Source organism: Epinephelus moara, chromosome 18, assembly GCF_006386435.1.
Source record: "Epinephelus moara isolate mb chromosome 18, YSFRI_EMoa_1.0, whole genome shotgun sequence".
Taxonomy (NCBI): Eukaryota; Metazoa; Chordata; class Actinopteri; order Perciformes; family Serranidae; genus Epinephelus; species Epinephelus moara.
In genome coordinates, this window is record NC_065523.1 from 36,262,291 (window position 1) to 36,277,934 (window position 15,644).

General features: G+C 43.8%; 1 protein-coding gene across 2 annotated transcripts in view; it reads left to right on the forward strand.

Annotated features, from left to right (window-relative positions):
- Positions 1-1,196: 1,196 nt before the first annotated feature.
- The window catches only part of LOC126405301 (myosin-10-like), a 100,656-nt gene continuing 86,208 nt past the window's right edge, over positions 1,197-15,644 (forward strand). For both annotated transcript variants that reach the window (XM_050068971.1, XM_050068972.1), the window contains exons 1-2: positions 1,197-1,580; positions 4,114-4,490. In XM_050068971.1, coding sequence (XP_049924928.1) covers positions 4,146-4,490 — 345 coding nt within the window. In that variant the 5' untranslated portion in view covers positions 1,197-1,580; positions 4,114-4,145. The remainder of the gene's footprint in view (positions 1,581-4,113; positions 4,491-15,644) is intronic.

Sequence of the window (15,644 nt, forward strand, 5' to 3'; positions counted from 1 at the left end):
ACATCCTGTTCTTGCAATTCGGATAAGCACAAACACGAACCATTGTTTTCAATCGATGCAGTAAAACCCTCAGCTGTACTCTGGGACAACCAGCGCCACTCTGAGCGGCGCTCAGCATGGCTCCTCTGTTTTCTTCTGGCAACAAGCAAAGCTCTCGCGAGATGATGTCACACAGCCCAGAGGTAAGGGAAACGCTTACTATGCTATTTACAGATAGCACTGGCGATCTGAACCGGTCAGTGGCGAAAAAAAGCACTTTTAATGCACAAACTTATACGGGACGCATTTGCCCCCGTTACCGTTTTAGCTCATTTCGCAGCTCCCGGCTGCATCCGCCTCCCTCAATACTGAACCAATTTTAGAACGAGTTGTACCTATGAATCATACGCACACATACACATGGGGAAATAGGGCCCAGGTTGAAAAATACCGAAGTTATCCTTTAAAAAAAACTGAACTATCCCTTTAATGCAGTATATGCCCTTGCTTTAACAGCTTTAGTTCCCATCTGCTCTGTCATCAAAGCCACCAAACTCCATTGACAAATTAGTAATTTTAGCGCTCTGAAACCAGGAGCTGCAGAGTCGATCAGTTAGTTTGCTTGTGTTAATGTGTGACTTTGGTGATTCTGACTTAAACGTTTTAAACCTAAAAGTCACACAATAACACAAGCAATATAACTGTTCAAGGCAGTGGGAGAGCAACGTAACGCCTTCACTTTCCCATTGGAAATCACTGTATGACATTAGAGTAAAGCAGTGAAAATATTCCAAATAGTGTACACTTAAACTATGGGTAAGTACCTCATACAACCCCACTTCAAAAAAATCCGAACTGTCCCTTTAATACAGTGAATGCCACTGTATCAAACCACACCACACTATTTTCATTTTCTTAATTTGTCCCTGAGCTATCAGAAGGTGCTAGAATGTTGATAAGGCAACTTATTTTGGAACTCACTTGGCAATGCAGGCAAAGCAACAGTTGCAATATCGATCATTTTCTGCACGCATGTCATTGGTTTGCAAATTGGAGGGTTGGTTTCTGGCAGCCAATGATGGGGAGGGCGAGGGAATGACCGCAAAGTGAAAGCCCAATTGTCTATAGGCTGCATCCAGTGGGTGTGTGCGATGCATAGATATTTGTGGGATAGATTTCACAAAGCATTTAGCGCATGATGTCCTGATAAAACCCCTGACAGTGTGGTTATTTCAGGGGGTGAGGGAGCTCATGACAGGCGTCAGCTGTCACATATCTGCTCAGGTGAGTCACCCCGGGCTGTGTCACGGTGTGGAGTATTGATCTGCATGGTCACTCTCTATGTGAGCACAGTCCATCGTAGGCGGGAGCAGCAGCAGCGGTCAAATCTGCTCTGGTTAGGAGGGGCCCCAGTGTAGAGGTAGCAGCAGCAGCAGCAGCAGCAGCACTGTGGCTGTGGTGCAGACCGGAGCCCCGATACATGCCTGCATCTCATCCAGTCGTGTGGAGCCGCTAGTTGCGCACAGAGACGCGTCAGGGGGACACATCGGACTGCAACTCGGTGAACAGGATCTAACTGCTGCTTCGCGGACGAACACCAGGTAACGTTCAAGTTGTTATGACTGAGCGCGAGGACAGAGATAGGGAGCGCGTGGTGAATATCACACCGTCGGTGCAGCCGGTGGACGGAGCAGCCTCCGGTGCAGAGGATGGATCTGGAAACTTAGTTTGACTTGTCATTAATTAGCCAGTGTGACATATTTTTTTAAATACACGGCACCCTGCTGACCCTTATTTCACCCCTTTAATGTTAATAACACAAACTGAACAGATAACGGAATATTTAGCGGTGTTACGCCTGCTGTGACGTTAGTGAGTAGCCTACCCTATTTTCCTGTCTGGTGTTTATTGTTTGTGTTTATCCTAACAGCCCAATAATAACTCGACTTGTAGCCACCGTTATGGCTCATTCCAGTGTTACCGAATCTAGCTCCAATAGTTCGCTGCGCAGCTTCATTACCGCAGATATAAGCGTAATATTTGTAAACAGCACAACAACTTTCCCCCCCGTCATTCTGCTGTTTGGGGACTCGCCAGTGCACAGTCATCTTCTGTTGTATAAGCTCCATCTGTGGACCAGTGCAGGCTGTAGATATTATCTGGATGTGTGTAACACTGGATTGTTTTCCGCACCGTTAGATTAGTAGATGAAGAATGGAGGGACTGGTGATGATGATGTGCCAGACGTCTCTCTGATGTGCTGTGAGCGCGGTGAAGCCTACGCAGTATGCGCATTGCTATTGTGCAGACCCATTCAGTGAGAAGCAGGGGCGGCCCTAGATATTTTTCATCAGGGTGGCCAGATGGGGCCACTGGAAATCTTGGGGTGGCACACCAAAACCACACTAGTGGTGTCACAATAATGCTGGTATATTTTTAATATCATATGAAAAATTCATATCGTGATACTCGCGATGTTTCAGCTTAATGACATGTTGACACCACACTGTTACCCACGGCAACAACAAGCATGGCTGAAAGCAAAATTATTCCCGACTCCTTGGTGGTTCCAAAAAGAGGAGCAGCTTCAGTAGTGTGGAATAAACTATTCCTTCTCTTAGCGCTCAGAGGGAACTCATTCAGCGGCTCCTCTGGCAGCAGCACAGCGTCTCTCCCTCTCCTCTCTGATTCTGTCACAAACCTTTGGTGATGGAAACCTACGTGAATAAACTCCATATATGTGACTGTGTCATAACAGCCTGTCACAGGTTACAGCCTGATGGTTAGAGGAGAAATGGCAGAGCATAAAAACAGAGAAGGAAATCAGCTGTTGATTTATATATATAGATCCCAGGGGACATTTTGTATTTGGGAGCTGTTTAAATGTGTAATTTGTTGAACTATTAATATTGTGACAGAATCTGAATCTCACTCTGAGTTACTGTTGTTGTTGCACAAACTAAAGAAATGAAACATCATTTTAGTTTTTACTGAAGATTTGAAGCAAACTGTGAAACTATGTCACTGATTTTGTTGCAGTTCTGTGTTCTTAAATTATTAATATATTTTTTTTACTAATTTATCACATCATCAAGAATATCGTTATCGCCAAAATACCCTGAATTATTGTGATATTATTTTAGGGCCATATCGCCCACCACTAAACCGAACCATAACTGAGCTTCAGGAATTCTATCATGGCGTTAAAGGCGAGTTGAAAACTATGTCAGCATAAAAGTTAAGGGATTGCCTAGTGATGTACTTTGGTTTCTTATTTTATAGTTATTTTACTAATTATCCAAAGCGGTAATTAGAATAGGGGTGGCACGGTGGTGCACGGGTTAACATTGTTGCCTCACAAAAGGGTTCCTGGTTCTAACCCTGTGATGTGGGAGCCCTTCGGTTTGGAGTTTGCATGTTCTCCCTGTGTCAGCATGGGTTTCCTCCAGGTGCTCCAGCTTCCTCCCACAGCCCAAAGACATGCAGGTTAATTGGTGACTCTAAATTGTCTCCTTACAATTTGATATTTGACAACATCAACATTTATATTACCCAGCATTCATCGTTACATATCTGTATATGACAAAAACTACAAAAGAAACTAGGAAATTATTCGTGTAACTAAATACTTTTTCCTAGTTTATGTAGAATAAGCATATAATGTTGTCATAGATTGATGGAGATGAGTTTGCCTTTTTGAGGGCACATATAAAAAAAACGCACCATTTTTTATTTAACCTGAGTTCGATTTAGTATGATTATTATAACTACATGTTTTGTCTGTTATATTCTCATGTTTAGGAGATAAATACTGCTTGTGTAAGAGTAGATTTGGAATGGTAGAGGGAAGGTTTTCACTATGAGCTTCTTCAGGTTTCTTACTTCTCCTGCACAATCCCTGCTATGTTTATTTTTATGCATTTGTTTTTGTCACATCTTGTGTGCTAACAAAACTCAAATTCAAACATGGGCATATTTTCCGGGCCCCTCCACCCCATGGGCCCCAGTGCAACCTGAGTCTGTGCTGAAACAGAGAGGGTTATTAGAGAGTTTTAAAGGTGAGTCTGTGTCTGATATTTCATATCCCTCATGTAATCTCTAAGCTTCCACTCCCTGCTCCTCTGTCTGTCCTAGGTGGCCAGTTGCTCTGGTAAACCCCAGATAAGATGTCTCATCGGAGTGGTCAAGAGGACCCAGAACGGTACCTGTTTGTGGACCGGGCTGTGGTGTACAACCCCGCCACACAGGCTGACTGGACAGCCAAGAAGCTGGTGTGGATACCCTCAGAGCGCCATGGTTTTGAGGCGGCCAGTATCCGGGAGGAGCGTGGCGAGGAGGTGCTGGTGGAGCTGGCCGAGAACGGGAAGAAGATGGTGATCAACAAGGATGACATCCAGAAGATGAACCCACCCAAGTTTAGCAAGGTGGAGGACATGGCCGAGCTCACCTGCCTGAATGAGGCGTCTGTGCTGCACAACCTGAAGGACCGCTACTATTCAGGACTCATATATGTGAGTGACGCATTTCTGGATCCTTCCAGTATTGTCTGTGTGTTTGTAACAGTTTATACTTTCCACACGGGGGAATGATTAACCTTAACGCTCACAGATCATCTGGTTCTCACAGCAGTAGATTGAATTTCACCCCTAGCTGATATAATTTAGAAATGATGGGCAGCATTTATGCTTGTACGCACGCTAGTCTCAACTTTTAGCCGTGTGTCTTTTGCGCTCTTGTGTGAAAGTGAGCCCTGATATTTATCAGTCTTTGTTTGGGGACAGAGAGGGCATTGAGCTTTCTGCTGCTCTGTTTATGAATCCTGACCGCACACACACTCACACACAGTATGAGTGACGGATCTCGCCAGTCTTTTAACCATTGCCAGACTTTCACCTCCGCTGGGTCTTCTCTCCTTAGTGCCTCTGGGTTACAGATTGTTGCCTCCCCCCATGGCTTCGCTCTCACCTCAGCCAAAGGCAGGCCTCTTCCATAAACACTACTGGTCTCAGTTTGTTTGTCCTGCTCTGCACTCCCACTGGTGGGCCTTGTTTGATCACAGAGATGGCTCGACCTCGTTCTCTTTTCTGTGGCAGCCCCGCTGCGTCAAAGTAAACACATTTGGCCCAAAACGAAGGGTAACAGAGTTATTGTTCCATGTGATCTTTGAGCTGTGAAATCTTGGGCCAAAAACTCAGATCAATTTGAAAATCTGTACTTTATAAAACACAACATAAATAATGCTAAAAAGAATAATTCCCCCTGCTGTTCAGATTTTTTCAAAATGTAAGATCTTTGTACATTTTGGGGGGTTAAAGTGTACATATAAGATCCATGAAATATATGTTGGGAGACACTTGATGGGGAAAAAAGAACAGAATAGCAGTCAGTGAGGTTTCCTTAATAAACTTCTTTACGTTACCTCCACAAAATCAGGAAGTGTACAAACATATTTCACCCACTTGGCCCAGAATTTAATGAACACATTTTTCTGAAGATGAAGAGACAAAGTAATCTTTTCCATCTATCAGGAACCCAGAAAGAATGCCTCTCTATTATTTAGTAGGCTTTGTTATGTAGTGATGTCGTCATGGCCTTATGTCTTATTTAAAAAAAAGTCACAGTAGTTTTAGTAAAAGATAAACATTTTGATTTTTTGTCTTTCCCCATTGGTGGCGCCCCCTATGGATGACGACGCCCTTAGCATTTGCCTATACTGCCTGTGCCACCAGCTGGCACTGATCACACCAACAGTCCAAACATCCAAAGCTATTCAGTTTATTATCATGTCTGACAAAAGACAAATTCTCACATTTAAGATACATGAAACCTGCAAATGTTTCGATTTCTTGCTTTAAAAAATGACTAAAACAGATTATTTGATCATCAAAATAGTTAATAATTAATCTTCTGATGATTTACTTATCAATTAATCGACTAATTGTAGCAGCTCTAATCCAAGACGAATACATGTTTGAATTTGCCCAGGGCATTACGGACAATCAAGTGTCTCATCTCTCAGTTGTTTGTTACACTTGTGCTTTAATCACAGCCAGCGTCTGTAGTGGTCTGCATTAGTGCACTTCCACTGTCCCTGTAATCCAATTCCACCACAGACTGAGCTGCTCTGTGATGTTCTAGTTGTGATCTTGACCCATTTAGTGACATGTTTTCCAGGAATAGAATATGGGTTGGTTATCACCTGAGACCCTCTGGTTCAGGGACTGCAGGGGGAATAGTTGAAAGCACTCATAGTGAGGGATGCACTGATTTATTGGCCGAACATCAGTATCAGCTTATATTTGCCTTGTTGACTGCCATCGGCTCATCAGCAATAAGATGACATTGACTGATGGCAGTGGCTGACACCTCCTTTCCACTTCCGTATGTGACTGGTGTCTGTAGAGCCGTAAATGTACGGATGATGCCTCTAGTGTCCAACACAAGGAAGTACATTTCTTTACGGCTTGTCAGAAACTATTTGTAGCCATGGGGGAGGGGCTAATTTTGTTGTTGTTTTGCCATCCAGTAGTTTGGAATATGCACTTGGAACATTAACAGGACCAGTATTGCATGGCAACAGATAAATGAAGATGTTGACCTGCCAGGTATGCAGCATGTTTTGTGAAATGCGTAATTAAAAACATGTATGAACAGCTGAACGAGTCATAATGACAATCTGACTGTATATAATGTATAACCATATTTTTACAGAATAACGTTATCATTCGACAATCAACAGGCAACTGAAATGAAGGAAACAGCCTGCTAGCCAGTTAGCAGCCTGTTAGCTAAGCTAGCACACTGTCTCTCCGAAATCCACCGCAAAAGTTCAGTATTTTTAATGTGCTCGAGGTGAATTCTGGACCGAAATGTTACGGAGGAGAGTAGGCCTACAGAGTTTTGCAAGCACATCGGTTATCACGGAGATTCCCATAGGAATGAATGGACTTCCAGATGCCCCATCTCCGTACACATACGTAAGTGGAAACAAGGCTTGATATTTATTTGTTGTGTCGTATCAATTTCATGCAGGCTAAATGTAGCTGCTTTCGTGACAACGGTTATCCTCAAAGAGGTGTTTGTTCAGGCATTTCTGTCTCTCTGAAGCATCCTCATCTTGTCACGCCGTGAAAACTTTTTTTAAGAATTAACAGTGTACGAAATGTAACACGAAAGAAAAGAAAAACAAAATGGCGGTCAGCATGAACATGAGCAACAAAGTGAAATAAAATACCATGACGGCTGCTTGTCATGAAAAGAGTTCCCAAAGTTTTTCAAGTCCTTCGACCGTCTCTCCGACCGTCCACCTCGGCCTCAGACATTAACAAAACAAAAAGTTGAGCCTTGCGAGACATTATCAACACTGCACTGTACACGGTTATACAGGTAAGTAAACAATAAACTAATGTCTTAGTAGCTTCAGCCTTTGCAATAATGTACATTTTACCCTTTATACATCAACATAATCACAGGAGATTTACATTTTAACCTTAATGAATTAAATTATTTATCCATGTTTATATTACGCATCATGCACATTTTTAAACTAAATGTTTTTAAACAGCACTTAACTGAGTGCTGTGCTGGTTATTTGCAGTCAGATAAAAAGTAGCTAGCATAGCATACCCGGAGAAGAAGTCACCGGCTTGACCCGACTCAGGCGGGACCGAGGAGGGAAATGGGTGCCGTGTGCACATGTGGTAAGAGCTAATAGCTATTATGTTATAAAGAACCACAGAGTGCTATCAATGTCAAATCAAATTGGGTCCTACACAGAGGATGTTGGGCCATGTCAGTACTCATGAGTTCCTCTTATTAAGTAGGTACTTTTTTTTTAATAATCTTTTCCATGTGAAAGATGATTTTATTAAAGGTTGTTTGTATGATTGAATTTGTGGTCATTCAAAAATAGCACAATTAAGGGTTGAATGAATTTTATAATGAAGATCTCTTTGTTTTCCTGGCACAAAACAGGAAATAAATAACAACAAAACTACTATCAGCCAAACTGTTACCTTAAATATCGATTATCTGTATGGACTCAGAATTTCATCGGTGCTTCCCTTCATATAAAGAATCCTCCACTCAAGATGTGATCAAACATCATCACTGACTCCCAGATGGAGTCTGTCCTGTTTGTCTGATCATGCATCACAAGTTTGTGCTTTACATTTGAAGTTCAGCCAAAAGGTGGAGTGTGTCAGTTTGGTCATACAGCAGAGGAAGAGCTGAACGCTTCAGTGAATGTGATCAGTTTCCCATATGCCTTGAATTGTCATGCCAGTGCCCCAGTTCTCTTCTCCTCGTTTTCCCCCTCATACCATACTGTCATGGTTTCTTCTTCTAAGTGGTTCAGAATTGGCTTTGGAGCTTCTTAATTTGCCTCTCGGCTAAGAGAAATTGAAAACATGTGTCTGACGGTGTTGGTTTTCTATCAGGAAGAGAATTTTCCCATTCAGCTCTCTCTTAGAAAAAGAAACCCCCAACGTTTCTAAACGTTTTCCAGTGTATTTGACTTACCCCCCTGAGCTCAGCTACATCTACTGCAGACTTAATATAAAGCCTCCCGCAGGCTGTGTTCTTAGTCGAGGTTCATCGGGGAGACTTCCATATTTGAATCATAGAGTGATCAGCAGCTGCTAAAAGATGAGGCCAGACCACACCAGTGCTGTATGTAAATCTTTACTTTTTTATAGGTTTGGTTTCACCTAATGTGTCCATGACCCACCTCACTTCCAGATATGAAAGGGGCTATCCATCCCCTAAAATAAGACAGGTACACATCACACTGTCTGTCACGTCTCTCACCGCCTTTCTAATGTTTTGTCATTAAGGGCCGTACTCATGCCGCATCTTTAACCGCCTGGAAAACGCGAGGTCGGGCGCTGGGTGCCACTTTTGTGCCAGCTTTCAACAGCACAGCGGCGGGTTGCGTAACAAGCATCATATAGTCTACCTAAATCCTGAGTGCAGAGCTGATCTTCTTACAGCAGCTGTGTTTAAGTGTGTAGGCCTATCGTCTGTGGACAGATGTAAAGCTCTGGGTAGCCCTGCACTAAAGGTGCGGACACACCAAACCGACATCAAAGAACTAGCAGCGATGAAAGCCAACTGTTGCGTCGTCTACATCGCCTCATGTCGCCCTGTGTCAGTTGCATTTGAACACACTACACGGACTACATCCGATGGTCAAGTAGCACGTACGTTCTGCACCTGTGTGAGAGAGAGTGGAGTGAGAGAGTGGTACATCCTGTCAGCCGAGGGGTTTCCTATCTGTGCAGCCGAGCACCGCAGCACCTCCACGGACTATTACATCCAGACGGTCCCGGTGTTTCCTCCTCAGGCTCCACTTCACTCAGCTGCCCAATAAACCCGCTGCTTGAGCCGGGGCTAGCTCAGAGACTAGCGGAGGCTAACTGGCTGTGCTTCCCTCCGGTCATGCTGCGGCTAACGCTCCGCTAGCCGCTCCCAGCTAGCTCTGGTTTGTTATTCAGGTTAAAGTGGGAAGAAGCAGCGGGTCTGTGGGGCAGCTGAGTGAAGTGGAGCCTGAGGAGGAAGCACCTGTTAGCCCCGGTTTCACTACAGGCAGATTCACTCGCTACAGGGGCGAGGAAATAAAACCTGAACAGCCAATCAGAGTGATCTCTCTCACCGACAAGCTCCGCCAGCGATTCAACATGCTCAATCGGCCGAAAAGCCGCCGACACCGAGGTGCCGACGGTGCGGGACACACCGCAAAAACTAGGCCGACAGATGCTCACCAACGGCCCGACTTTGGTCGAAGGCCGACCATCGGCTTGGTGTGTCAGGGCCTTAACATGATCAACTTTTCCATGTTTATCAGACTGAATATTTACAGAAGAAGGGAAAGATATCTGTCTACTGTGATTGGTTTGTAACCTGACTCCTGTCTGACTGCTGAGCGTGGAGTTTGTAACCTGACTCCTGTCTGACTGCTGAGCGTGGACACTTCCTGTGTCTGTCCTTTCAAATTACATTCCCACATGGTCCAGTCACATAGGTTTGGATTTATTTTGACAAGGTGCAGCTCCTAATAGAGTTTCACATTTGTTTGTTTTTTTTGCTTGTTTGTTTTTTCTGCGACTAAGCAACCAATGAAATCTTGCCGACTAATGACCTTTTCGGTCAACTATTGGGGGGCAGCCCTAGTAGAAAGATAATAGTTCCTACATGAAACTGCTCACAACAAGGTCTGTGGATTATCTTGAGTAACCAGGCCATGATTTCTGAAAAGAGACATTGCTGTTGAGTATTTAAAATGTATTTTTTGCCGCCTTTAGCACTACAAGCCGAGTGCCATCTAGTTCCATTATATTCAAGAGATTGCAGACATCTCTATGGCTGATATCTCCAACACTCTGCAACTCACACCAAAACAATCTAGATTGATTAATAGCACTACAGGTAAGAGTAAAAATATGTATTTTTGATGTTGGGGTGAACTGTCCCTTTAAGGCCACCATTGCATTTTTAAGCCGCTGGTTTATGAGTGAATCATCCACCCTGTACTGGCTCTTTCTGTGGCTCTTTGCCCATCTGACAGCTCCATCCGTGTGAAGTTAGTCAGCCTGTTGAGCCAACTCATTTATTGTAGCAGCTTGCTATCTGTGAGGTAGTGAGTCACAGGCCGACTGCAATGCTACACACTCGGCTACACCACACTAGCGGGGCTACAAGCAGGCCTTTGTGTCGTTAGATAAGCCTCAGCTGTCAGAAAGCCTCAGCATTCTTCCATGGCAAAAAGATCGTCCGTCTGTCTGTCTCCTGCCGCCCACTTCAGCTCTGCTGCTGCTGCTCAGTGTCCGTCCTATCGTCACCAACTCTGCTCTCGTTCCCACACTCCCTCTGCTTCTCTCCTCTCTCCTGCCTCACTGGCCCTGGACAATAATGACACAGACTTTGTGTCTTTCCTTCTTGCATCTTGACCTCATGCAAACTTGCTTTTTGGCATTTTGAATATTTCTGTGATTCAAATGCTAGATGCATGCAAGCCGAACGTGTCCCATTTTCCTACCCGAAACTTGTTCTAGTTTGTAGTGCTGGATCTGCTGCAGGGCAACAGGCACAGCAGCACAGAAAAACACATAAAAACAAAAGTGCATGCTCGTTCTCATACGGAGACAGAGTTTTTACATGTTTGATTTAAAGCCACATGTGGTCTCTCTTTGTGCAGGATCCCGATATAACCTTTGACATCCTGTTTGCTTTTTGTGTCACTGTGATTTTGACAAACACAAGCATGAATTCATAAATATGTGATGAATATAGAATCCCACTCATTCATACGGCACTTTAATGAGCTGCAGTATAAGTTTCCACCCTGCTCTAAAATTCAGCGAGCAAAAACTTTTTAAAGCAGGAGAAAAGCAGAAGCCGTCCTGCTGTGCATCTCAGTGTATTGATCATATTTCAAAGGACTAGTCTGAAATATTTGCAAGCTTTGTTATGAAATCACTAGAGTGAAGCACTGTCAAGGGAATGGTCAAGGTCTCCTCTCCTCCACACAGATCAATGGCACCAAGGCTGCCTCTGCACCCAGAGTGCCCTCTGCAGCAGTGAAGGCCCTATCCACGCAGGCACGCTGCCTGACTGATCAGAGGTGGCAGATGGGGTCGGCTGTTGTGTCTGCTGTTGCCTGTGTGTTGCTCAGCTGTTACTAGGCCACGGCATCCCCTCCCCTGGATCTGATTTCACAGTGGAAATATCACCTTCTCTTTCCTGGACTGGGCCAGGCATGTAGGTTTGGCAGTGCAGTGTTGAGTTAGTGTGCTCTGCTCGCTGGCAACAGCAGGAGTAAATGTTCTTTATGCTGCATTGACCCTCACAATGATTCCTGGGTGGGAAGCAGCGTTGCAACAGCAAGCATGCAACAAGTACTAGACCTGTCACAATGATTACATTATCCACTTATCACACGATATATGGACATGACCTTTATCATTTTGCTGACCTTGATATTGCCTGTTGTGTTTAGGCTGCTGTGTGTGTGTTTACACAAGAATGTCACTGACATCTTAGCCAACATGATGCCAGAATAAACAGCAGGGTTGGGCGCAGCAATTCTCCCTCTCTTTGTCTCTCCACCCCACCTACTCACATGAGTCCAAAGAAAAGTAAACTTCAAAAACAACAGTGTAGCTTACCGGTAGCCTGCAGCTGCACTTTTGTAGTGTAAGAGGCACAATCCTGATAGTCGTTAGCTTGCCAACTCCTGATGACGAGCAAAAGAAGTCCGTCATTTGTAGCTTTACCCTCCAACAACTCGGCTTTTCACAATAATTACGTTATCAAATGTCACTGACATTTTCACCAACATGATGCCAGAATAAGCAGCAGGGTTTTCCCAATTATTTCAATACTTGGGGACAGCGATTCTCTTTTTTCCCTCTCCACCTGGTCTACTTGCAAGATTACGAAGAAAAATAAAACAAAACCTCAAAGACGACCGATGTGGCTTGGAGGTAGCCTACAGCTGCACAGAGGCACAGTCCTGATAGTTGTTAGCTTGCCACACCCTGGCAACAAGCAAAAAAGTTTTGTAGTTTTACCCTCTAACAACCAGGCTTTTTATGATTATTATGTGTTCAAATGTCACTGATATTTTAGCCAACATGATGCCAGAATAAACAGCAGGGTTTCGGCGCAGTAATTCTCCCTTTCTTTGTCTTTCCACTCCAACTACTCTCGTGAGTCCAAAGAAAAATAAACTTCAAAAACGACAGCTTGCAGATAGCCTGCAGCTGCACTTTTGTAGCGGAGGAGGCACAATCCTGATATTCCTCCAACAACTCAGCTTTTCACAATAATTACGTTATCGAATATCACTGACATTTTAGCCAACACGATGCAAGAATAAACAGCAAGGTTTTCCCAATTATTTTAAGACTTGGGTGCAGCGATTCTACCTTTTTTCCTCTCCACCTGGTCTACTTGTGCGAGTCCAAAGAAAAATAAAATAACAATTCAATGACGACACAGTGTAGCTTGCAGGTAGCCTGCAGCTGCACTTTTGGAGTGGAACACAGTCCTGATAGCTGTTAGATTGCCAACCCCTGGCAATGAGCAAAAAATCTGCCATTTGTTGTTTTACTCTCCAACAACCAGGCTTTTCGCGATAATTAAATGTAGACATGACCTTGGCGAAAGAATGTCACTGAAAATTAAACCAACAGAGAGTTTTCCTGACCATTTTATGATTTGGATGCAGCAATTCTCCCTTTTTTTTTTCCCTCTCTCCACTCCATCTACTCGCACGAGTCCAAAAAAATAAAATAACCCTTCAATAATGACACAGTGTAGCTTGCAGGTAGCCTGCAGCTGCACTTTTGTTGTGGCAGAGTAACAGTCCTGATAGTTGTTAGCTTGCCAACCCCTGGCAATGAGCAAAAACGACCACCATTTGTTGTTTTACCCTCCAACAACTTCATCCTCAATTCTATAAATCCACCAGCAAACAGGCCGTCCATCCCCGGGAGCCGACTGCAGCGCACTGGCTGGATCTGGAGCTAACTGTGGTGTTCCCAGAGCTTCGCTAAGCTTGTCGTTTAGTTGTGAGAGGCATCACTTGGTTTTGTTTTAGGGGGTTTTGGCTACTCCTAGAAAGGCACTATTATTTTATACTTTCTTGTAAAGATTAACAGGCATTTATTACTTTTTTATATATATGTTGAATATTTTTTTCATATTCCAATTCCAATGTCTGAATATTCTTAAAGGTTAGCTGTATGAAACTTGCATTATTAAGCTATTATCATTATATCAGTGGCATTAATGGTCTAAAAATGACACAAAATTAAGTAAGTAAGTATTTCTGGGACAATATATTGTCCAACGAAAGTTGGTATCGTGACAGGCCTGACAAGTAATCCATGGTTCTTTTTGATTTTGAGGCATTTTTAATCGATTGGTCACAGAGATTCTGGGATTAATAAATAACAGACCTCTAAATTTGACTTTAAAGAAAAGCCACAGTCAAATTGAACCACCGTTGTTATTTTTAGAGATCAGATTATGTTTCCAAAGCAATGAAAAGAAATAAAACCCAACACTGATGCAACATTTCAGCTCGGTTCAAGAGCAGACTGCTCATTAAGTGCTCCGCAAAAAGACGTGACGCAGCAAATTACAATGCCCTCTCGAACCCTTTAGCTGCCTGGGACAGTCCACGTTGAGGCTACAGTCCAGGTATCTCTCCGCAGCCTCACCAGCTGCCTCAGTGCAGAGAACAGAACACACCCCCTATTTTTAGCAGCTCCAGTTTCCAGATAAGGGGGGGGGGGATACATTTTTCATTAGCCTCGAAAAGGAGAGTGGAGAGTTAAGTTTCTCTCTCTGAGCTCTCTCCTCCCCTCAGGTTGGGAGCAGTTTACAGGAAGGCTGAAAACACGGTTTAGTTTGTTGCATCTCTGCTGGATTGGACCTGAGGGACCTCTGTCAGCTGGATCATTGCTGCACTCCTTATTTTGTCTGCCTCACTCTCCTTCCCCACCTTTCTTACTGCTTTTCCTCTGTATCAGCGGTACACAGCATCAGTTGCTCATTGCTGACTGAGTACCTACCTGAGCTGTTACGTAACAGCTACAGTATGCTGTCTGCTCTGTGGGGCCGCTTTGTGAATCTGTGGCTGCTGAGTCACTCGTGGGACGGCGCCTCACTTGGCCTTGGATGTAGTTTTAATTATCAAGCAGATGTCACAATCTTTGATGCTTTGATATGAAAAGATCACTGAAGGACACAGTTTTTCTGAATATTACATCTGCAGTTTTTGGCTGCACTGTGTTATGGTATGATGCCATTTATTGGCAGAGGGAGTAATAGCAGAGGATAACAGAATAGACAGCTCTTAAAACTTAAAGCTCCTTTAAAACAGAGGCTCAGTCTTTCATTACAGACTGGAGTCTGTAGAGAACATGTGCTTTTTATGATCTCCGAGCGCCATGCTGGCAGTCAAAGCAAGAGACGACTCCTGAATAGAATTTTAACTTCGACCCAAAACATTTCACAGATCATGCTTCTAATTTTCCGTCTCTCTACTCCTGTTTTTTTTTGTTTGTTTTGCTTTGTCATGCAAGCGTTCCTTGTAAAGTAATGTCACTGTAGAGTGTACATATGGTCCCAGAGGGGGACCAGAACACACAAACATGTCTGTCACTCTGACCTTGAAGCCAGCAGGGAGCCGGCTGCCTCTGATCCCCTGGGCCTCCCTCCAGTCAAACAGTTCTGACTGCCTTCTAACTCCCATTACTAATTTATTACTAATTTACCAGTGCTGTTATGACCGTCTTTAGCCCATTTCCCACTGGACAAAAGCCCATCAACACCCACTAACATTTGGCTTTGTATTTAATGTAGACCTCACTGTAACTAACTGCACTCCCTGAAGAAATATGAACTATGGAAGAATGAAAGAATGATGTCAGAGTGAAGCAGACAGAGGGGTCTACAGTCTGTGTTTGAAGGATATATCCAGGATGTCAAACTGACTCAGCAGCAACAACAGGTTAAAAAGACAAAGATAGTTAGAAGCTAAAGCCGAACTATAGGCTACAGATCACAGTGTAAAAGTGAACCACCACATCACTGCTGATCGCCACACAAGACAATGAATATAAAGGGAAACTTTGCTGATATTGAACCAGCTGTGT